Source organism: Bos javanicus, chromosome 14 (genome assembly GCF_032452875.1).
Source record: "Bos javanicus breed banteng chromosome 14, ARS-OSU_banteng_1.0, whole genome shotgun sequence".
In the NCBI taxonomy this organism is placed as follows: Eukaryota; Metazoa; Chordata; class Mammalia; order Artiodactyla; family Bovidae; genus Bos; species Bos javanicus.
Genome location: NC_083881.1, coordinates 18,334,490 through 18,358,003, shown reverse-complemented (window position 1 = coordinate 18,358,003; position 23,514 = coordinate 18,334,490). Strand labels below are relative to the sequence as shown.

Sequence of the window (23,514 nt, the reverse complement as noted above, 5' to 3'; positions counted from 1 at the left end):
TCAGATTCGATCCCTGGTCAGGAAACAAGGATCCTACAAACCTCTTCTTGCGACCAAAACAAATAAACAAACAAAAAAAAAACAACAAAAGAGTTAATTAAAGGTAATAGAGGGAAGGAAGTTTGGTTGGGAAGAGCTTTTGGAAATGCCCACAGAAGTGTTGAAGCCTGGCTTGCTGGAGAAATTCAAAGAATTCCTTAAAAGTAGGCATCATTTCTTATTTTTGAAATCCCAGCAGTTTGGCACACAATCACACTCAAAGTCTGTCTGTTGAGTGAATGTCTTAACTTAGTAGACAGTGCCAAGGTAACTCTCTTTCCCCTGACGCAGGTATCAGTCCACTGGCCCAATCTGAAGCGCAGCCTTCACAGCCTTTCCTGTAAGCTAATTGAGAAAAACGCCAGACTCCCCTCAAAGAAGATTCATTACTTGAGTTCATCCTGAACGTCCTTCTTTCAGGCGTTCATCTACTTATTCACCGAATTACATTGAACCCTTGACTCTACTAGCCACCACAGAGGACTCAAAAATGCTGAAAATGTAGCATCAGATTCAAAAACTTTTAGTGTTCCAGGATATTATCATGTGCACTGATATTCATAACATAAGGCAGAAGAAAAAAAAAACAGAGCTGCATGGTAGAAATAAAATGAAGTATAAGAGTGAAGGGGAGTAAAAAAACCTTTTAAGCTGAGGTATTTGGGGAAGAAAATGGTAGAAAAATTATGCCTTGAATGAAGGATGTTGAAGAATTTTGACAAGTAAATATGGAGAGGGGGAATAAAAAGTCATTTCAGGTTTTAGAGTAAAATGCAAACCAAGATAAAGAAAAAGAGCAAAGTCTGTGCAAGAGGAAGCAAACCAAGAAATCTAGTTTTTGTTTTTAACGTAATTCTGCACAACACTAGTCACAGGGCAAGATGAGTCATTTCAAACGTCAAACTGGAAAATTGAAGCTCTGGAGTAGCCAGGCTAATTGTACCAGGTGCATCTATTTTTATGTGCTAATTCTTGACATTAAACCTTGATGGAGGGCTTCCCTGATGGTCCAGTGGTTAAGGATCTCCCTGCAAATACAGGGGACACAGGTTCAATACTTGGTCCAGGAAGACTCCACAATCCAAGGAGCAACTAAGCCCACACACCACACTCCTGAGCCCACCATCTAGAGTCCATGCTATGCAACCAGAGGAGCTACTGCTACCACAGTGAGAACCCCACACACCGCAACGAAGAGTCACCCCTGCTTGCTGCAACTAAAGAAAGCCAGTGCACATCAGTGAAGACCCAGTGCAGCCAAAAATATATAAATAAATAATTTTTAAACATTGGGCAGAAGATCTGAATGCACATTTTTTTAAAAAAGAAAACCTTAATATAAATGTAAGTGTGTAAGCATATTTGTGCAGGCCAAGAACAGGAGAAATGAAAAAATTATCTGTGTAATTCAGAAAAAAATCCTCCCTAGAATGTAAAAGAGGACAGAGCTGGATCTGCCAATCTTTAATCTACATGATTTATGTTTATTATAGTTTATCCAACTCAACCGTATAAACCTCATACAAACATGTAAAGTAAACTAGAAAGCCGAAAAAAAGAAAGTCAGGTTAAATAAGTTTAGTGCATAAATAAGATTAGGTATACTGAGGCTACAAAACAAAATGATGTATTGAATTGCATTTATCCAAACTGTACTCTTGCCTGGAAAATCCCATGGACGGAGGAGCCTGGTAGGCTGCAGTCCATGGGGTCACTAAGAGTCGGACACGACTGAGCGACTTCCCTTTCACTTTTCACTTTCATGCATTGGAGAAGGAAACGGCAACCCACTCCAGTGTTCTTGCCTGGAGAATCCCAGGGACGGGGGAGCCTAGTGGGCTGCTGTCTCTGGGGTCGCACAGAGTCGGGCATGACTAAAGTGACTTAGCAGCAGCAGCAGCAGCAGCAGATTAACAATGTTGTGTCAGTTTCTGGTGTACAGCAAAATGGTTGTTATATATATGTCTGTATCTGTTCTTTTTCAAATTCTTTTCCCATTGAGTTTTTTACAGAAAATTGAGCAGCATTCCCTGTGCTATACACTAGGTCCTTATTGGTTATCTGTTTTAAACACAGAGGTTGTATTTGTTGAAAGAACTTTTCCTTGTGTTTCCAAAATCCTTTTCTTCCACGATAACCCACATAAAGCGTGGCTAGCGAGGTACACCGGAGAAGGCAATGGTACCCCACTCCAGTACTCTTGCCTGGAAAATCCCATGGATGGAGGAGCCTGGTAGGCTGCAGTCCATGAGGCCACTAAGAGTCGGACATGACTGAGGGACTTCACTTTCACTTTTCACTTTCCTGCATTGGAGAAGGAAATGGAAACCCACTCCAGTGTTCTTGCCTGGAGAATCCCAGGGATGGGGGAGCCCGGTGGGCTGCCGTCTATGGGGTCGCACAGAGTCGGACATGACTGAAGCAACGCAGCAGCAGCAGCAGCAGGCCAAAACACTGTTTGGTGGATGTACTGTAGGGGAAATTGCATACACAAAAATTCTTCTCATTTTTATAGAAATAACAGCTTAAATCTGAGCTGCTTCTTATTGATGAGGTATAAAAATTTGGTCGAATCAAAATAAAACCAATTTTTAAAAATTTATTTTCAAATTTATTTGTAAATGGAGTTTACAATGTTGTGTTAGTCTCTGCTGTACAACATAAGTCAACCATAAATACATTAATACATATATCCCCTCCCTCTTGAGACTTCCTCCCACCATAACCCCCTACTGTACCCCTTTAAGTCATTATAGAGCAAGCTGAGCTCCCTATGTAAAACAACAGGTTCACACTGGCTATCTTTTTTACACATGGCTGTGTATATCTGCCAGTGCTACTCTCTCAGTTGTCCCAGAAACAGTGATATGTTTCCTTTGTTGCCATCATCTGATCCCACAATTCTGTACAATCAGTATAGTTCCTAGAGGAAGAAGGTTTTGTGAACGTCTGCAAACTTCAGTGTAAGATTATACATCAAGCATCATGTTGTACTGCTCTTTCTTCTTCCACCTGCCGCATCTCTTGACAAAAACTGCATAGAGCATCAAAAACACAACCCAATAGCATGCATAGATGGGTAAAGCAATAACTAGAGCTTTCTTTTTGGATTCTGGGAATGGCTTTCTAACTTCCTCATAAATGGTGAAAATCAAACCACCCAGGAGGATTATAGACCAGACCGATACTGGAATGAGTCCCACAAAATTAGCAACAATTTTTTTCCTTCCAGATGTGCCCCACCCAGCTTTGTTTATTGTCACAATTGCAAATATCTTAGCAGGAAGTAAACTTGACATGTATAACACTGAGTAGAAGGACATGAAGACCATGACAATGTTTCCTCTAAGGCAGATAGCAAAGGATGACTTTATAAGAGCCACTAACTTGATAGTTAACAATAAGAGGAGGATGTTCCAAACATTACCCCTGTAGAAGAACCGGATTACCGTGGCAATGAGAAAGAAAGGGAAGAACCCAGTGATGACGGCTTCATAGGTCATCCACAAGTGATGTTTATGAAACCACAACGCATTGTACAGCCACTCTCGGAAGTACGACTTGCTCCAGCGGGTCTGCTGGTTTAACCATCTGAGATATTCCTTAGGTGTTTCAGTAAGGCACTTGGATCGAGCTGTGTATTTCGTTGCATAGCCCAGACTCAGCACCCGGTTCGTTAGATGCCTGTCATCTCCAAAACTACATTGGCTGCCCATAAATTCTTGATTGTACCAGTCTTCCACAAATTCATGCAGTAAGGAGTTTCTGTACATTCCCAGAGGTCCGCTAATGCACTGGACACATCCGAAATAAGACTGACAGGCCCTTTCTATGTTAAAAGCCATCCAGTATCTCACACTGCTGAGGAAGGAGATCCAGGAATCATACTTGTTTAAAATCTGCAAGGAAAATAAAAGGAAGTAAAAATAATTACATAAAGGTAAATCTGCTGAAAATGCCAGTAAAAGCTGCACCATCCTGAGGTTACTACCTAGAGTGTTTTGTTATTTTGTTCGCCTATTTTGGCTTTCTCCCTATTTTTGACACAGTTATATTTTATTTTCTTTGATTCTTTATTACTGGATTAATTTTATAAGTGGATTGCATGTATTGGGACTAGATAATAAATTTTTTTTTCTATTCTATCACTCTCTGTACTCTTTTCACTATGATTTTTCTTCCTGTTCTTTTTATAATATTGTCGGGTTTCTTTAGCCTTAATTCTCAGTTCCTAAATTCTCTCCCCCTCTTCCTTACCGTTCAATATTTGAAAATTGGTAAGTCCTGTTTTCTTCTGCTCTGGTTAATCTCCAGTATGCAATTCTGCTGTTTTTCCTTCTCCTTCTTCCCTAGTTTTTTGCAATGCCAGTGATAAAACGGTTTCCTGTGTTCTCTACCCAAAACTTGAATCCTGTAATAAGGCTCTGTTACAGTTTGTTGAACATTGTTTTTCTGGCAATATTTCATAATTATCTCCTCTATCTCAACTTTGTTCGGTTTCAGTGGAATTTTGCTTGCTTCTCTTCTATCATCAGGCTATTTCTTAGTCCACCTGGTGCATCTTCTTTGCCTTCACTATCACTGTGCTTATAAATATGGATTATACAGTAATGCGATACCTAAATTTAAATCAAGCTTCCATATGCTTCTTGTCTTTTGCTAAAAACTAATTGCACTTTCACAAAGAACTCATTTAAACCTCACATACTTTCACATATATATTTCACTATCCCACACATTTCAAATCACCTTCGTTAATATTGGTTTCACTGTTTCCCCACTGATAGCAAATAACGTGAAATAAATAATTGGAAAACCACAAGTTTTAAAGACATAGGTATACAATATAAAATCTATTCCTGCCATACTTCCATTTTGTTTAATCCTTGTATTAAGTGAGTTCCAATATCATCTTATCAGAACATTAAGTTATGGCTCAAGAAGATATGGTGGAAATAGTACACACACATTATATTTTTGGGCTTCCCTGGTGGCTCAGACAGTAAAGAGACTGCCTGCAATGCGGGAGACCCGGGTTCAGTCCCTGGGTCAGGAAGATGCCCTGGAGAAGGAAATGGCAACCAACCCAGTCTACTCCAGTACTCTTGCCTGGAAAATCCCATGGATGGAGGACCCTGGTAGGCTACAGTCCATGGGGTCGCAAAGAGTCGGACATGACTGAGTGACTAACACACACATTATGTTTTATATAACTTATCAGCCACTAAATACATGGGTTATAACCCAGGATTAAGCAAAGAAATCATAAATTGTTTCAATTTAGACAAAAGAAGACACAGTAAAGTATGTCCAAAGCACATTCTAATGTGTCTCAAGCTCCAGAACCAATACCTGGCACAGAGTTTGATGTGGAGTAAATGTATGTTCAAGGGGTCATTTTTGCTTCTAAAAGTGACCCATGCAAAAAGTGAAGCCATACGCACCTTGACATCTCCCCCAACACCTCCAACCTTGTGGTCTACTTCTAAAACTTTTACCATCTCCACAGTTGCGGCAGGGTCAAGCATGGTGTCTGAATCACAGACCTACATAGAAAAATTAAAAAGTGAATGAAACATTAAAGACAATTGATTATACTCCCTATAGTCTAAGTTCAGTCCAGTTCAGTTCAGTCGCTCAGTCATGTCTGACTCTTTGGACCCCATGGGCTGCAGCACAAAAGGCTTCCCTGTCCATCACCAACTTCCAGAGCTTACTCAAATTCATGTCCATTGAGTCAGTGATGCCATCCAACCATCTCATCCTCTGTCGTCCCCTTCTCCTCCCACCTTCAATCTTTCCTACTATCAGTTCAGTACAGTTCAGTCACTCAGTCATGTCCAACTCTTTGCTACCCCCATGAATCGCAGCATGCCAGGCCTCCCTGTCCATCATCATCTCCCGGAGTTCACTCAAACTCACGTCCATCGAGTCGGTGATGCCATCCAGCCATCTCATCCTCTGTCGTCCCCTTCTCCTCCTGCCCCCAATCCCTCCCGGCAGCAGAGTCTTTTCCAATGAGTCAACTCTTTGCATGAGGTGGCCAAAGTACTGGAGTTTCAGCTTTAGCATCATTCCTTCCAAAGAACACCCAGGGCTGATCTCCTTTAAAATGGACTGGTTGGATCTCCTTGCAGTCCATGGGACTCTCAAGAGTCTTCTCCAACCCCACAGTTCAAAAGCATCAATTCTTCAGCGCTCAGCTTTCTTCACAGTCCAACTCTTGCATCCATATATGACCACTGGAAAAACCATAGCCTTGACTAGACAGACCTTTGTTGGCAAAGTAATGTCTCACCTTTTCAATATGCTGTCTAGATTGGTCATAACTTTTCTTCCAAGGAGTAAGTGTCTTTTAATTTCATGGCTGCAATCACCATCTGCAGTGATTTTGGAGCCCCAAAAATAAAGTCTGACACTGTTTCCACTGTTTCTCCATCTATTTCCCATGAAGTGATGGGACCAGATGCCATGATCTTCGTTTTCTGAATATTGGGCTTTAAGCCAACTTTTTCACTCTCCACTTTCACTTTCATCAAGAGGCTTTTTAGTTCTTCTTCACTTTCTGCCATAAGGGTGGTGTCATCTGCATATCTGAGGTTATTGATATTTCTCCCAGCAATCTTGATTTCAGCGTGTGTTTCTTCCAGTCCAGCGTTTCTCATGATGTACTTTGCATATAAGTTAAATAAGCAGGGTGACAATATACAGCCTTGATGTACTCCATTTCCTATTTGGAACCAGTCTGTTGTTCCATGTCCAGTTAATTGGGCATATATATTATATTTTCAGTATTACTGTCACTAAGTCTTAATAAGTAAGTATCAGAGGGCTGACAGAATTTGTTATATCATGGCCCCAATACAAAAAAAAAAAAAGCTTGCTTTTCAGCAAGCTCAGTATTTAAGTTAATGACATTGTTGGCTAGAACAGCTGAAATGATGGACCAGGAATATCTTGCGAAGTGACCTGCTTTTCCTAGTTTGCTATGGTTGCTCCCAATTTTAGCAATGAAAGTCTCATGTCTTAGGCAACATCCTAGGTTTCCAGGACTCGGAAAATACCATGTCACTCAAGATGTCTTTTTTTTTTTTTAATTGCTTTAACTAAGGCTTTTAGAGCTTCCCTGGTGGCTCAGACAGTAAGGAATCCACCCCCAGTGCGGGATGCCTGGGTTCAATCCCTGGGTTGGCAAGATCTTCTGGAGGAGGGAATGGCTACCCACTCCAGTATTCTTGCCTGGAAAATTCCATGGACAGAGGAGCCTGGCAGGCTACAGTCCATGGGGCCACAAAGAGTCAGGCACAATGGAGCAACTTTTACTTTTAGGCAACTTGTCCCACAATCTAAAAGATATCAAAATTTTCTGAGATAGTATTGAAAGGGAGGCATGTTTAACCGTGATTTCCCCTCCATTTTAATATAGTGAATAAAATACAGGAAAGTAATTCTCTTGAAATTAGTTGTATAATTCTGAAGCAAGATGTCCATATGATCTTAACTTGGCAAATGGCACTCAGTCAGACAGGGAACCTGCATGGCCTTCATTCTTTATTCTAGAGTCTTAAGTATTCTTCAAGGCCTTTGTACATAAAAGCAGATGTAAATTAACTGAAGCAGTTATAGTAATTCTAATTGTTGTTCTTAAAAAAATCTTTATATGAGTCAAAAACTGCAATTTTGAAACCAAGAAAATGGTTGGGATTTTTCTATATCATGAACCCCTAACAGACATATCTGTTTGTACCTTTGTAGACCCATGAACTATACAGTCCATTGAATTCTCCAGGCTAGAATAGTGGAGTGGGTAGCCTTTCCCTTCTCCAGCAGATCTTCCCAACCCAGGGATTGAACCCAGGTCTCCTGCATTGCAGGCAGATACTTTACCAACTGAGCTATCAGGAAAGCCCAGACATTAGATTCTAGTCCTGTTAATTGCATCAGAGGCTTTGTTACATACCTATAAACTGGATTAAATCCAGAATTCTTCTAGTTTCCTCAAATATATGGCTAAGACTCTCCAAATGAACGTTGCCAATTTTCTCCCACTCATTTTCTTTGCAGTCACTAAGAACAAAGACTGCCCTTAAATCTCCTAGAAGGGACTGTACCAGGTTTTCCCCACTATACATACAGATGGCAGCCAAACTTCAAGAACTAGAACCTTAGGTCCACATCTCTACATTAAGAAGGTCTCCTTCAGACTCTAGAAACTTCACACTAGCTAGAAACCTCAAAATCAAGTTGATGAGAAAGAGAAGTAGCTGACATCAACATAATTTTCTTCCACCCAAGATACCAGATCAAAACCTTTATAGCTTAACTAAAAGTGAAACACTGTATTTTTCTTTTTCTTTCCTTTCAGTACTCTGGTATTGGCTTGAATCTGTTCATCACGCTGTAATTCATTAACAGTGCCAGCTTAGTGGAAGTGATATGTGACCAGATAGTATTTACCTTAATTGTGGTCATCATTTTCCTTGGGTTTATGATTGCCTACACGGAAGGCACATGGCAGTGTTGTGGTCAAAACTACCTGCATTAACACTTCTGGGGAAATGGAAACTCAGTTACATAAGATCACTGAGCAAAACACTTGGCTTAAAAAGATTCTTTCAATGGGGTCTTTTCTTGGACTTACTTGATTTTTTTAATTCATTCTCTTTTTTTCACTTCTTTTTTTTAAATGCATATAGTTGCTATAGAGTGTTGTGTATGTTTCTGCTGTACAATGAAGTGAATCAGTTATATGGATACATATATCCCTCCCTGGACCTCTCTCCCACCCCATGTCCCCATTGCACCCCTCTAGGTCATCAGAGAGCACCAAGCTGAGCTCTGTATACTATACTGCAGGTTCCCACTAGCTATTTATTTTATACATGGCAGTGTATTGATGTCAAACCTAAGCTCCCAATTCATCCTACCCTCTCCTTACTCCTTGTGTCCACATGCCCATTCTCTATGTCTGCGTCTCTATTCCTGCCCTGGAACTAAGTTCATTTGTACTAATTTTCTAGATTTCATGTACATCCTTTAATATATGATATTAGCTTTTCTCTTTCTGACTTACTTCACTTCATAAGATCCAGCCACTATGGAAAACAGTATGGAGGTTCTTGAAAAAATTAAAAATAGAATTATCATGTGACCCAGAAATCCCACTCCTGGGCATATACCCTGAGAAAATCACAATTCAAAAAACACATGTACCCTAAAGTTCACTGCAACACTATTTAAAATGAACTTATTTGATTTTGATTGGCTTGGGTCTTGGGGATCCTGGTCCTAAAATCCACATTGGGAATTATCCTGTTTATAATAGTCATCATACTCTCCCTGGTACGTTGTATTCTTTGAAAACTTTAAATGCCATGTTCACAGTCACTTACTGCCAAGCAAATGTTTCTAAAGAGCACTTCCTAAGCTTTTTAAAGAACAATTCCTTAACATTTGATCATGTCTCTGTTAAGCAGAGTGCTGCTGTACTGTGCTCAGGCATGCAGTCGTGTTCGACTCTTTGTGACCCCATGGACTGTAGCCCATCAGGCTCCTCCATCCATGGGATTCTCCAGGCAAGAATACTGGAATGGGTTGTCATTTCCTCCTCCAGGGGAGCTTCCCGATCCAGAGTTGAACCCACACCTGTTACATCTCTTGCACTGGGAGGCAGATTCTCCTGCTTTGGAAAGCCCTGTTAAGCCGAGCTGCTGTGCTGCTGCTAAGTTGCTTCAGTCGTGTCCGACTCTGTGTGACCCCATAGACGGCAGCCCACCAGGCTCCCCCGTCCCTGGGATTCTCCCGGCAAGAACACTGGAGTGGGTTGCCATTTCCTTCTCCAATGCAGGAAAGTGAAAAGGGAAAGTAAAGTCGCTCAGTCATGTCCGACTCTTAGCAACCCCATGGACTGCAGCCTACCAGGCTCCTCTGTCCATGGGATTTTCCAGGCAAGAGTACTGGAGTGGGTTGCCACTGCCTTCTCCGGTTAAGCTGAGAGTCTGATATAAATATGGGAATTGTTAAAAAGAAGCAATAGGCCCAAAATGGATTCAGTTGTGCTTAGCCCATGTCAGCAAATCAAGACTTAATATTGAACCTAATTGTAATTTAAGCTTCTCCAAAGAATGTGATGTTTAAGCTGTCAAACTGAAATTACCTGGTCAGCACCAGTGAAGAAATCTGCCTGATTGACCCCCTAGCTTCTCCCAAAAGAAGATGACTTTGCCTGAAACAATCTACTTTTTGGTAGAAACTTCCTCATCCAAACAATAAATATCATGGTTGGCAGATGGAGGTGTTATCTGTAATTCCCAAGTATGGCAGTCCTAGATGGAATTTAATCAAGACTTAGCCTAATTGTTTATATCAAATGTAATTATTTTTATAGTTCTCTCACTACTTCATAAAAATAGTAGGGATTTGATATGCCAGTTTTGAAAAAAAACTAAGAAAACAATTTGTAGAAGCATAAAGCCTCCCAGTTGAAGTGGAGTTTACATATATTTGGCATAAAGGAGATCAGTCCTAAGCATTCATTGGAAGGACTGTTGTTGAAGCTGAAACTCCAATATTTTGGCTACCTGATGCGAAGAGCTGACTCATTTGAAAAGACCCTGATGCTGGGAGAGATTGAGGGCAGGAGGAGAAGGGGAAAATAGAGGATGAGATGGTTGGAATGGCATCACCAACTCAATGGACATGAGTTCGGGTAAACTCTGGGAGTTTGTGATGGACAGGGAGGCTTGGCGTGCTGTGGCCCATGGGGTCGCAAAGAGTCTGACACGACTGAGCAACTGAACTGAACTGAGGCATAAGTTTTCCACTGTAGAAAATATCAATAGTATTTCTCTAACACAAGTCTCAGAAGAAACCTAGACAGATTCCTCCAATAGCAAAGTTTTTCTGATCTTGCCTTATCTATCACTGTTTTGTAAATCTACAGTTATAAGCCTGGAAGATCAGTCACTAAGGTAGTAAAAAGTGAAGGCAGAAGTTCAACCCACCTTTCAACCTCTCAGCATCCAGAGTTTATGGCCACACCCAGCTCTATTGACTCAAGCCAGAAAAGGTAAAACCAGAAAGCTAAAATAAGACTAAAAACAACAGGAAGGCGGCAATCTAGAACTAATGTTCAAGTAACTCCACCTGCTTGTGAGCAGAAGCAAACCAAGGGAACTGTCTCTCTGAAAAGACTAAACTTAACCAAACTTCTGAGGTTCTGTTTATTTAAATTGGTCCCCCCCACTCCCAGTTTCCAACAGCAAAGTGCCAGAAGTTCTCTGAGAGAGATTGTTCACATGGTGAATTTAACTGTCAGAAGGGAAAGCTCTCAGAAATCCCTTGGGAGGGGTTTGTTATAGTGGGATTAAAGAGTTCTTTATAGAAGTTCAGTTTCTGGATGTATTTGGTGATAGAGTGCCAACTAGAAAACCATCATCTACCATAGTCTGTGAAAAGAAATAAATTCATGGACATATAGTATCTATTTGTTTGTGTGTGAAGGGTAGAACTCTAGCCCTTCTTAAAACCAGTCTAGTAGAAGCAGAATTTCTACCTGTCTCTTCACCAATTAATAAAAGTGTATAACTTCACAAAGGCTGGCTGTTCAGCTCTGGGCTAGAAGCTGTGGGGGAAAACACACCAGTTCATGAAGAGCTTAACTTGACACTGGGGAAAACCACAGGACATGGTCTGCACGCAGGAAACTGAGAACAAACCACAACTTCTTTCTGTCCATCTTGTCATATAAAATGAAGACTACAAAGAAACATAAACTCTCAACATGTTCCCTCAGAGTATTTCAGTTACTTAGATTTCCTATATAAAACAAGAATCAATCAAATGTTATATACAATCAGTTCTCGTTATTCACAGAAGGTATGTCCCTACCAAGGTCTATGAACAATGAATTAGTAGATGTCAAAAATTTCATTCAGCTGAAATACAGGGTTTGACTCCTCCAAGTCTCTGATCACATCTTTGTCTAGTGATCATTGGCTAAATTTTTTAAATTTGTGTTTCTGTTTTAAAACACACACAAAGACACACACATACATATGATTCATTAACAGTGAACTTATGTCCAACAGTACTAGAATTCATGCCTGAAGAAAGCTTATCTAACAGACCTATTTTCTCCACAAGGCATTTATAACTTTCTTGCATTATGAACACTAGATAGCACTTTGACATTATACTTGGGGACCATTTTAAACAAAAACATGATAATAGACTAAACAAGTTACTTGTGTACTGTGTAAAAGCTGAGACAAGAAGGCATGCATGATCTTGTTTGACTTCAGCAGAGAACATGAATATTGGCTGACAAATCTTTTGCCACTCCACACATGAAAATGATTAAAAAGCACTGCAACTATTGATTTTGGGGTAGTATACAAATTAGATAGTAGGTTAATTTACAAAAATGAAATGCATAAATAATGTTGGTCAACTCTACTATTATGAATGATTCAGTCTTATTTTTCTCCTGCTCAATGAATCTTGGATAGCTAGAATGCTATCAGATTAAATTCATAATAAAGTTGTCTCCTATATGAAAAGTGAAATGATGCTGTCAAAATGTTGCACTCAATATGTCAGCAAATTTTGAAAACTCAACAGTGGCCACAGGACTGGAAAAGGTCAGTTTTCATTCCAACTCCAAAGAAGGGCAATGCCAAAGAATGTTCAAACTATCATAAATTTGCATTCATTTCACATGCTAACAAAGTGAAAGTGAAAGTCCCTCAGTCATGTCCCACTCTTTGCGACCCCATGGACTATACAGTCCATGGAATTCTCCAGGCCAGAATACTGGAGTGGGTAGCCTTTCCCTTCTCCAGGGCATCTTCCCAATATGCTATCAAGGTTATGCTCAAAATCCTTCAAGCTAGGCTTCAGCAGTACATGAACTGAGAATTTCCAGATAGATGTTCAAGCTGGATTTAAAAAAAGACACAGGAATTAAAGATCAAATTGTCAACATCTGTTGGATCATAGAGAAAGCAAGGGAATTTCAGAAAGAAACATCTATTTTGCTTCATTGACTATGCTAAAACTTTTGACCTTGTGGATCACAACAAACTGGAAAATTCTGAAAGAGATGGGAATACCAGACCATCTTACCTGTCTCCTGAAAAACCTGTGTGCAGGTCAAGAAGCAACAGTTAGAACCACACATGGAACAATAGGCTGGTTCCAAATTGGGAAAGGAGCACATCAAGGCTGTATATTGTCTTCCTGCTTATTTAACTTCTCTGCAGAGTACATCATGGGAAATGCCACCTGGATGACTCACAAGCTGGAACCAAGATTACTGGGAGAAATATCAACAGCTTCAGATATGCAGATGATACCACTCTAATGGCAGAAAGTCAAGAGGAACTAAAGAGTCTCTTGAGGAGAGTGAAAGAGGAGAATGAAAAAGCAGGCTTAAAACCAAACATTCAAAAAACTAAGATCATGGCATCAGGTCCCATCAATTCATACAAATAGGTGGGAAAAAAGTGAAAACAGTGACAGATTTTATTTTCTTGAGCTTCAAAATCACTGCAGACAGTAACTGCAGCCATGAAATTAAAAGACGCTTGCTCCTTGGAAGGAAAGCTAAGACAAACCTAGAGAGCATATTAAGAAGTAGAGACATCACTTTGCTGACAATGGTGTGTATAATCAAAGCTACAGTCTTAGAGTAGTCATGATTGGATACGAGAGTTGGACCATAAAGAAGGGCTGAGCACAAAAGAATTGATGCTTTCAGTTTGTGGTGCTGGAGAAGGCTCTTGAGAATCCCTTGGACAGCAAGGAGATCAAACCAGTCAAACCTAAAGGAAATCACTCTTAATATTCATTGGAAGGATTGATGCTGAAGCTCCAATACTTTGGTCACTTGATGTGAAGAGCTTATTCATTGGAAAAGACCCTGATGCTGGGAAAGACTGAGGGCAGGAGGAGAATGAGGCAACAGAGGATGAGATGATTGGATGGTATCATCAACACAATGGACATGAGTTTGAGCAAACTCCAGGAGATAGTGAAGGACAGGAAAGCATGTTGTTCTACAGAACAACATGGGGTTGCAAGAGTTGGACATGACTTAGCAACTGAAAAATGAACAATGTCTCCTATATACTTCCCTTTTAGAAAATGTTCATCAGTTCAGTTCAGTTCACTCATTCATATTGGATTGTTTGCAACCCCATGGACTGCAGCACACCAGGCCTCCCTGTCCATCCCCAACTCCCAGACCTTGCTCAAACTCATGTCCTTCAAGTCGGTGATCCCATCCAACCATCTCATCCTCTGTTATCTCTTTCTCCTCCTGCCTTCAACCTTTTCCAGCATCAGGGTCTTTTCCAATGAGTCAGTCTTCACATCAGGGGGCCAAAGTATTGGAGTTTCAGCTTCAGCAGCAGTCCCTCCAATGAATGTTCAGGACTGATTTCCTTTAGGATTGACTGGTTGGCTCTCCTGACAGTCCAAGCGACTCTCAAGAGTCTTCTCCAACACTGCAGTTCAAAAGCATCAATTCTTCAGTGCTCAGCTTTCTTTATAGTTCAACTGTCACATCCATACATGACTACTAGAAAAACCATAGCTTTGACTAGACAGACCAGATATTGACTAGACTAGACATTACTCTGTGGGCAAAGTAATGTCTCTTCTTTTTAATATGCTGTCTAGGTTGGTCATAGCTTTTCTTCCAAAAAGCAAGCATCTTTTAATTTCATGGCTGCAGTTACCATCTGCAGTGATTTTGGAGCCCAGAAAAATAAGTCTCTCACTGTTTCCCTTGTTCCCCCATCTATTTGCCATGAAGTGATGGGCCTGGATGTCATGCGAGGATCTTAGTTTTTGAATGTTGAGTTTTAAGCCAGCTTTTTCAGTCTCCTCTTTCATCAAGAGGCTCTTCAGTTCCTCTTTGCTTTCGGCCATAAGAGTGGCCGAAAAAAATATGAAAAAAATGTTCAAATTTATTGTATGTTTTATACCTGGGAAATCCCTATTGCACACATCATAAGACAATTTTTATCCTTCATCACACAGACTGGTGGCCACTTACCTTATAAAATCCATGTTCAGTGATAGGAAATATGTTAAAGAAATTAAATAATCTAGGTGTCACAAGATACTTAAAGTTTTCTGATATTGTAGAATAAAATATGATTCAAAATGGCAAATATAACATAATTTCAGATTTAAAAAAGGATAGAAGACATATATACCAGGAAGTATTTATTTGAAAATCTATGTTTGGGTCAAGTTTTTGTGGCAGATGATTTAAATTTTGCTTATTGTGGTTTTCTACATTTTTTAAAACACTGCCATAATCTTGTGCTACTTAGACAAATGAAAAAACTAACATTAGTAATATTTTGAAAAGATAAGACTTTTGCCCTACCTTAAACCGTATCTAGGCACATCAAAGAAAAAGTTTCCTCATTATTCAAGATTAAGAAAATCTTCCTCATTCTCCTCTTTATTTCTCATTCTGTATATCTTTGTTTTCTCATTTTGTTATTTTTCTTCTTCTGTTTTTATATCTTCTCTGTCTCCGAAAGGAGCCACTAGCATCACTTTTGAATTTGCTACTATGTTGGGTTTATCCTAAACTAAATCTTCCTTCCATATTCCACGTCAATATTAACTGTTTGAGGGGATATAAAACTGAGACAGTTATCAGTAGAGAAGACTAGAAATGATAGTGGAGAGAGCTAGACAAAGAGGTGATAATTGATAAAAATTGGTCTGGAATATACCAGAGGATGCCAACTGAGAGCGCTTCGGAGGTAGATGGAAGGTTGCCTTGAGATAAGAAATAAGGTCAGTACCTTTGGAACTGTAAGCAGGAAAGAGTAAAGAAGGCCTTGATAGCCTTCAGAGTAAGTACTTTTGCTGTTCTCTTTCATAGGAGGCAAGATCACAGGTAGTCAAACAGGGAGGAGTTTGGGTAAGGCCCTGGGAGAGTGACGAAAACATTAAATAACAGACACGAGAGGAATAAACAAGACATCTATTCAAGATCAGGTGAAAAGAGTGTTGATAAGTGCCAAGGATCCAGCTGCAACTGGAAGCCAATCATTTTGGCCATCTCTCCGAACACTTAAGCAGTGTTCTTCAGCCAGGTTAGCAAGTATAAGCAGATGGGCAATTTCTTCCCCTAGTCTCAATTCTCTCTTGTGTATTAGGAAGAACGTTGCTTCCTTCTGCCCCTAAACAACTTGAACTCCACATCCAAGCACTTGCAATGCTCAGGAGCTGATAACCTCGACCCCCTCCCTCCTTGGTCTTCTTGGGGCTTCTGCTCTACAACTCTTGGACCCTGGAACAGTGTTTTTGTTTTCTTTTCAATTTTTATTGATGTATAGTTGGCTTACAATGTTGTATTCATTTCAGGTGTACAGCAAACTGAATCAGTTATATTGATACATATGTTTGAATTTTGGGCTTCCCTAGTGGCTCAGCAGTAAAGAATCTGCCTTCCAATGCAGGAGATACAAGTTTAATCCCTGGGTCAGGAAGATCCCCTGGAGGAGGTAATGGCAACCCACTCCAGTATTCTTGCCTGGGAAATCCCATGGACAGAGGAGCCTGGTGGGCTACTGTCCATGGAATCGCAAAGGATTCAGACACAACTTAATGACTGAAAAACAACAACATTGGCATTTTAGTAATTTCCACTGCTATAGGCCAGAGTGGTTAAATATCTGGGGATATGATGAAGGATGAATGGAATTTACTGGTCGCAGAATACCAAAAGATTTTTTTACCCTTACTTGAATGGTTGGAATGGGCTCAAAGTCCATAAAGGATTCAGGGCCCAGTTACCAGTTGCTGCTGAGGTCAATAGATCTGGAGGCTTCATCCTGAAGGAAGAGAAGTTCTCAAGCCTGATTACATCTGTAGCAGGAAGCCTATTCTAACATTTTATATTTTATTTTTTCTTGGACAGGTACAATGTCAAATTATCAAGAATATGAACAAAATTCAAAACAAAAATGATGGGAGAAGGCAGTTTGGGTGGAGCAGGTTGAAAAACAAAAGGAACCCCACACAATAACTTCTTGATTAGAAAGGACAAATGTAACAATTGTTTTAACTAGAATTAAAGGTAAAGTATCAAAATAGATGTTCTCTTCTTTTAGACTTCATTCTTCAAATCCTCTGCAAGTTTCCAAGTTACTCTTTCCTTTAAGTGTTTTATTCTCTCATCTGAGCCTGAAGTTGCACTAGGTAAATATGTGAAGATGTCCTGTGTTAATTAAAACTACTTAAATTGTGACAGCTCTAGAAATTAGAAGAACTTAGGAGTGAAATTATATCAATTCCGTAGAAGAGATTAATATACAGATGGTATCAACTTATGAAACCCCTCAGGACTTCCCTGGTGGTCCAGTGGTTGGCAGGAAGACTTCCAATGCAGAGGACATGGGTTCAATCCCCAGTCCGGTAAGATCCCATATGCAGGAACAACTAAGCCCATTTGCCACAACTACTGAAATCTGCATGCCTTAAAGCTCGTGCTTTGCAACGAGAGAAGCCACAGCAATGAGAAATCCCTGCAACCACGACAAAGTGTGGCAGCACCACCTCGCTGCTCAGTGTGTGCCTCAGTAAGGACACAGTGCAGCCAAAAATTAATTAATTTTTAAAAAGAAATACTTCAAAACTCTTAAAAGACTAAACAAATTCACTCTGTGGTGGGAATTGACATGGACCATAATTTTCAAGTAAGTACTAGATGATCCAGAGAAGGCAATGGCACCCCACGCCAGTACTCTTGCCTGGAAAATCCCATGGATGGAGGAGCCTGGTGGGCCGCAGTCCATGGGATCGCAAAGAGTCGGACACGACTGAGTGACTTGATTTTCACTTTTCACTTTCATGCATTGGAGAAGGAAATGGCAACCCACTCCAGTGTTCTTGCCTGGAGAATCCCAGGGACGGGGGAGCCTGGTGGGCTGCCGTCTATGGGGTCGCACAGAGTCGGACACGACTGAAGCGACTTAGCAGCAGCAGCACTAGATGATCATATAAAAAATAGTATTAATATTACCAGCAAGCTTTTTCATAAAGTTAACGATACCATCATTAGCAACTTTTGTAAAACCCACTTGGATACATGATTTGTAATAATGATCTCAAACCCCTTGTGAAATTAGTTTCTTGTATCCAGGTAACCAAGGTTTGGGAGGTGGTCTTCCTCAAGATCAGCAGCTATTACTATGACTAGAACTTCAGTCAGTTGACACTGAAGCCCAGAGCCCATTCTTTTCCCATTACACACAGAGAGACCCACTGGGCATCATAAAGGCCCCTAACGAATACAATGGGTCCTCTGAAAACTAGAATTTTGCTTTCAACAGAAGGGGAACGTGTCCATCAGATTTTGTAAGCCAGAAATATCTCTCCTTTCTTGATACAATTATGGCCAAAATCTACTAAAAGTTTCTGTAAAAAATTATAACTAGAAAACTCCCAGGAGCAGGAAAATCCCTACACCTATTTTTTTATGAATGTATAGTTGATTTATAATGTTGTAATAATTCCTGTGTTAACCTATTCTTAAATGAGATTTGTTTATATATTTTTTGTAAAAATACTCTATTGCTAGCTATCTCAATAAAACCAAGGGAAAAAAAGAAACACTTCCATAACCCACCCCCCATTAAAAAAAAAATCTCACAGGAACCCTACTAACACTCTAAAAAAGAAAGCCTCAATGACAACTAGGAGTGGAGAAACCCAAGAGTGTGCAGGCAGGGAATTAATGAGAGACACAGCCTGTCTAATTTTCATACAAGCAAACACCATCACAAATGTTTTCAAAGGTCAAGTTGCAGTGAATGAGGTAATGCTATTTGGGGAGTGAAATAAACATGACTTAGGTTTTGCTCTGAAAAGTTGTTTTTTCCTCCCCCCTTTCCCTTTTCCAATTTTCTGTTCTTTTTCTCTGTGTCTAAATTTTGAATTCCTTTTCCTTTTAAATCAAAATTGTGTTCTCCATTCTTTTTTTGCCTAGATTCCATGAAAAACTTCCTAGGGCCTGTAGATTTTCTCAAGACCTTTCTGCTGGAACAGACTCTATTTTTTTTACAAGGCTGATTTTAAGATTGTGGAAAATAATGTTGGATTTGACTTAGCAGGCCCAAGGTGGGAGAAAAGGGAAGAAAGGGAAAGAGACAGATCTACTGATCAAAAGAATCTTGATTTCTAACCTATAACATTGCACAAGTGAAGTGTTTTCATTGTCTTAACCATTTTATATGATTTATATCTCTTTCTCTCTTGAAATGTGCTTTCAACAGTCATGGGGCTTCCCCAGTAATCTGCCTACAATGCAAGAGACCCCGGTTCAATTCCTGGGTTGGGAAGATCCCCTGGAAAAGGGACAGGCTACCCACTCCAGTATTCTTGGGCTTCCCTGGTGACTGTTTTGAGATGAACTGAAAGGAGTACTGTGTCCAGAGGAGACAAAGATGGGCTATAGCATATGACTGAAGAGATACAAAAGATGCTTTATTTAAATATACATTTGTCCTGGCAGATGTGGAGACCTACCTGTACATAATCCACACTTCGCCCCAGTGCTCTGAAGGCTGTGTACATGACTTCTCTTTTTCCACCCCATTTTTGCATGATGCAAATACTCTTATTGGACAAGACCAACTGGGTGACATGCTGTGAGCTTTCTTTGTGCGACTCATCCGTCTCTCCAGGACCCTTCACATGGTAGTTGTTCTTCCAGATATAAGTGGCTGACTTGTCCCTGCCCATGACTTCACTGAAGATGTCCATCATGTAAAGGTCATCTTCCGAGTTTCCATCTATGACCATGACAACTTTAATTCCGGGGTAGGTTAGCCTTTTCACAGATTGCAAACATTTCCGCAAATAGTCTGGATCTTCTTGATATGCAGCAATGCAAAGAGCAACAGTTCTGTTCAAGTTAACGGGGATAGTTACATACTTTTTCATTTTCCGGTGCTCCAAAAAGGCAAACAGGTTTTGAATAAGAACATGTAAAGCTAAAAAGGCACCATATGGTCCAAAAGATAAATAGTAATCATCTGTGTGGATAAACTGGTAGCCAATAACATAAGAAAGGATCATTCCAGTGAGGAGAGAGACTCCAAAAAGTGTGGTTCCAAATATTCTCAGGGTAGATAGAAACCCCTCACAAGGCATCTGTGAAGCAATCACATGATACACTTGGTTAGCCACTCTTGCCCACACTTGTTACATACAGGGTACCATAGGAAGCGCATTGGACTAGAAGCATTCCTGGTGTTCTAACCCTGAGTTTGTCACTTAACTAGCTCTGTTGACTTTCTGCATCTCAGTTTGCCCATCTGTCAAAAAAGGATAAGGATGCCCTTTCGACATACCTGAGAGGACTCTTTTAAACATTAAATGAGATGAGGGTGTGATGTACCATTGAAAATCATAAAGTGTAAGCAAATATTACTAGATTATCTGTCTAAAAGATGCACTTTATATTCTGGGTCACAGCCAAGTGTATAATCGAAACTTCTTGGCAAGCAAAGCACCTTTGTCCTGCTCCATAATGTTCTGTCTCCCCCAATCCTGCCCAGTGAAAACTCCACAGGTTTTGCTGAATTTCCCATGTGTAATTCCATCTCACCTCTGATTCAAATCCCTCAGCTCACTTTTTTCATGCAGCCAGCTGAGATCAAAGGCCAGTGTAACTAGATTCTAGGACTAGCTCTTCCATCAACTAGCTATAGGATTTCCCTGCTGGCTCAGCAGTCAAGCATCCACCTTCCAATGCAGAAAACTTGGGTTTGATCGCTGGGTCAGGAAGATCCAATGGAGAAGGAAGTGACAATCCTTTCCAGTATTCTTGTCTGGAGAATTCCATGGAAGAGGAGCCTGGTGGGCTACAGTCCATGGGGTAGAAAAAAGTCAGACACGACTAAGGGATTAACACTCTCACTTTCACACTTTCTTTCTATGGAGAACAATATAGTGGTTTCTTGAAAAAAAACTAAAAATAGAGCTAAAATAGCTTAAAAAATAGAACTAAAAAATTAAAAATAGTTTCTTAAAAAACTATCCATATGAACCAGCTCTCCCACTACTGGAATAGACCCTGAGACAACCATAATGCAAAAGGACATAAGTACCTCAATGTTCATTGTGGCACTATTTATGATAGCCAGAACATAGGAGCAACCTAGATGTCCACTGACAGATGACCAGATAGAGAGGATATGTTACATATATACAATGGAATATTACCCAGCAATAAGAAAGGAATGACACTGGGTCATTTGTAGTGATGTGGATGGATGTAGAATCTGTTGTATAGGATGAAGTAAGTCAGAAAGATAAAAACAAATATCATATATTAACACATATATGTAGAATTTAGAAAACAAATGGTATAGATGAACCTATTTGCTGGGCAGGAATAGAGACACAGGCACAAAGAATGGACATGTAGGCACAGGGGTGGAAATGGAGGGTGAGACGAATTGGGAGAATAGGACTCACACACACACACACACACACATATACACACACACTGCTGCTGCTGCTAAGTTGCTTCAATCGTGTCTGACTCTGTGTGACCCCATAGATGGCAGCCCACCAGGCTCCGCCGTCCCTGGGATTCTCTAGGCAAGAACACTGGAGTGAGTTGCCATTTCCTTCTCCAATGCAGAAAGTGAAAAATCAAAATGAAGTCGCTCAGTCGTGTCCAATTCCTTGCGACCCCATGGACTGCAGCCTACCAGGCTCCTCCGTCCATGGGATTTTCCCGGCAAGAGTACTGGAGTGGGGTGCCATTTACCATGTGTAAAACAGATAGCTAGTGGAAAGCTCCTGTATAGCACAGGGAGCTCAGCTTGGTCTTGGTGATGACCTAGAGAGGTGAGATGGGGAAGGAGGGTGGGAGGAAGACCCTAGAGGGAGAGGATATACGTACATATAGCTGATTCACTTTATGGTACAGCAGAAATGAATGCAAGATTGTAAAGCAATTATTCTCCAGTAATAAAATGTTTAAAAAAAGGAAACAACACCCCCATAAATGGAGTCATCTGTGCTAAGCCCTCAGTCAGCAAACTGAGACTTAATAATTAAACTAAATGCAGTTTCAGCCTCTCCCAGAAGTGTGACTGGTCACTCTGGAGTTACCTGGCCATCATTAATGACAATTTGTGATAGATCCCCTCCTTATCCCAAAGGAAGGTGATATTGCCTTAAACAACCAATTCTTTGGTACAAACTTTCTTCCCACCTCCTTCTGCTCATAAAAGCCTTTAATTTTGCATGACTCCTGGGATCTCTTTTTACTTGTTAGGTAGTATGCTGCCTAAATTAATGATTGAATACGCTATTGTTGTTGTGTGTGGGTGCTCAGTTTTGTCAGATTCTTTGAAACCCCATGGACTGTAGCCCACCAAGCTCCTCTGTCCATTGAATTCTCCACGCAAGAATACAGGAATGGTTGTCATTTCATTCTCCAGTTCCCAACTCAGGATTGAACCTGAATCTCTTGTGTCTCCTGCATTGGCAGGCAGATACTTTCCCAGTGCACCACCTGAGAGCCCCCATTATTGAATAAAGCCAATTAAATCTTCAAATTTACTGTTTTTGTTTTGTTTTGTTTAACATATTGCTCAGCTCCAAAGGCATCACTCACATTTTTTTCCCTGTGGTCACTACCAGATCAGATCATATCAGATCAGTCGCTCAGTCGTGTCCGACTCTTTGCGACCCCATGAATCACAGCATGCCAGGCCTCCCTGTCCATCACCAACTCCCGGAGTTCACTCAGACTCATGTCCATCAAGTCAGTGATGCCATCCAGCCATCTCATCCTCTGTCGTCCCCTTCTCCTCCTGCCCTCAAGCCCTCCCAGCATCAGAGTCTTTTCCAATGAGTCAGCTCTTCGCATGAGGTGGCCAAAGTACTGGAGTTTCAGCTTTAGCACCATTCCTTCCAAAGAAATCCCAGGGCTGACTTCTTCAAATGGACTGGTTGGATCTCCTTGCAGTCCAAGGGATTCGCAAGAGTCTTCTCCAACACCACAGTTCAAAAGCATCAATTCTTCGGTGCTCAGCTTTCTTCACAGTCCAACTCTCACATCCATACATGACCACAGGAAAAACCATAGCCTTGACTAGACAGACCTTTGTTGGCAAAGTAATGTCTCTGCTTTTGAATATGCTATCTAGGTTGGTCAAAACTTTCCTTCCAAGGAGTAAGCATCTTTTAATTTCATGGCTGCAGTCACCATCTACAGTGATTTTAGAGCCTAGAAAAATAAAGTCTGACACTGTTTCCACTGTCTCCCCATCTATTTCCCATGAAGTGATGGGACCAGATGCCATGATCTTCGTTTTCTGAATGTTGAGCTTTAAGCCAACTTTTTCACTCTCCACTTTCACTTTCATCAAGAGGCTCTTTAGTTCCTCTTCACTTTCTGCCATAAGGGTGGTGTCATCT

The 23,514-nt window shown here is 40.6% G+C and overlaps 1 protein-coding gene across 1 annotated transcript; it reads right to left on the bottom strand.

Moving 5' to 3' along the window:
• Positions 1–3,008: 3,008 nt before the first annotated feature.
• On the bottom strand, positions 3,009–20,226 carry LOC133260209 (hyaluronan synthase 2-like). The gene is made up of 3 exons (XM_061438378.1): positions 19,600–20,226; positions 5,484–5,585; positions 3,009–3,938 (listed from the first exon to the last, which is right to left on the bottom strand). The coding sequence occupies exons 1-3, from the start codon at positions 20,224–20,226 to the stop codon at positions 3,009–3,011; spliced, it is 1,659 nt and encodes a 552-aa protein (XP_061294362.1).
• Between the last annotated feature and the right edge of the window lie 3,288 nt (positions 20,227–23,514).

Coding starts and splice junctions, on each gene's coding strand:
- LOC133260209 (XM_061438378.1), bottom strand. CDS start 20,226: ATGCCTTGTGAGGGGTTTCTATCTACCCTGAGAATATTTGGAACCACA. Junction 5,586..19,599: donor GAAGTGTGGATTATGTACAG/GTAGGTCTCCAC, acceptor TTTTCTATGTAG/GTCTGTGATTCAGACACCAT. Junction 3,939..5,483: donor GTGTTGGGGGAGATGTCAAG/GTGCGTATGGCT, acceptor TTTTCCTTGCAG/ATTTTAAACAAGTATGATTC.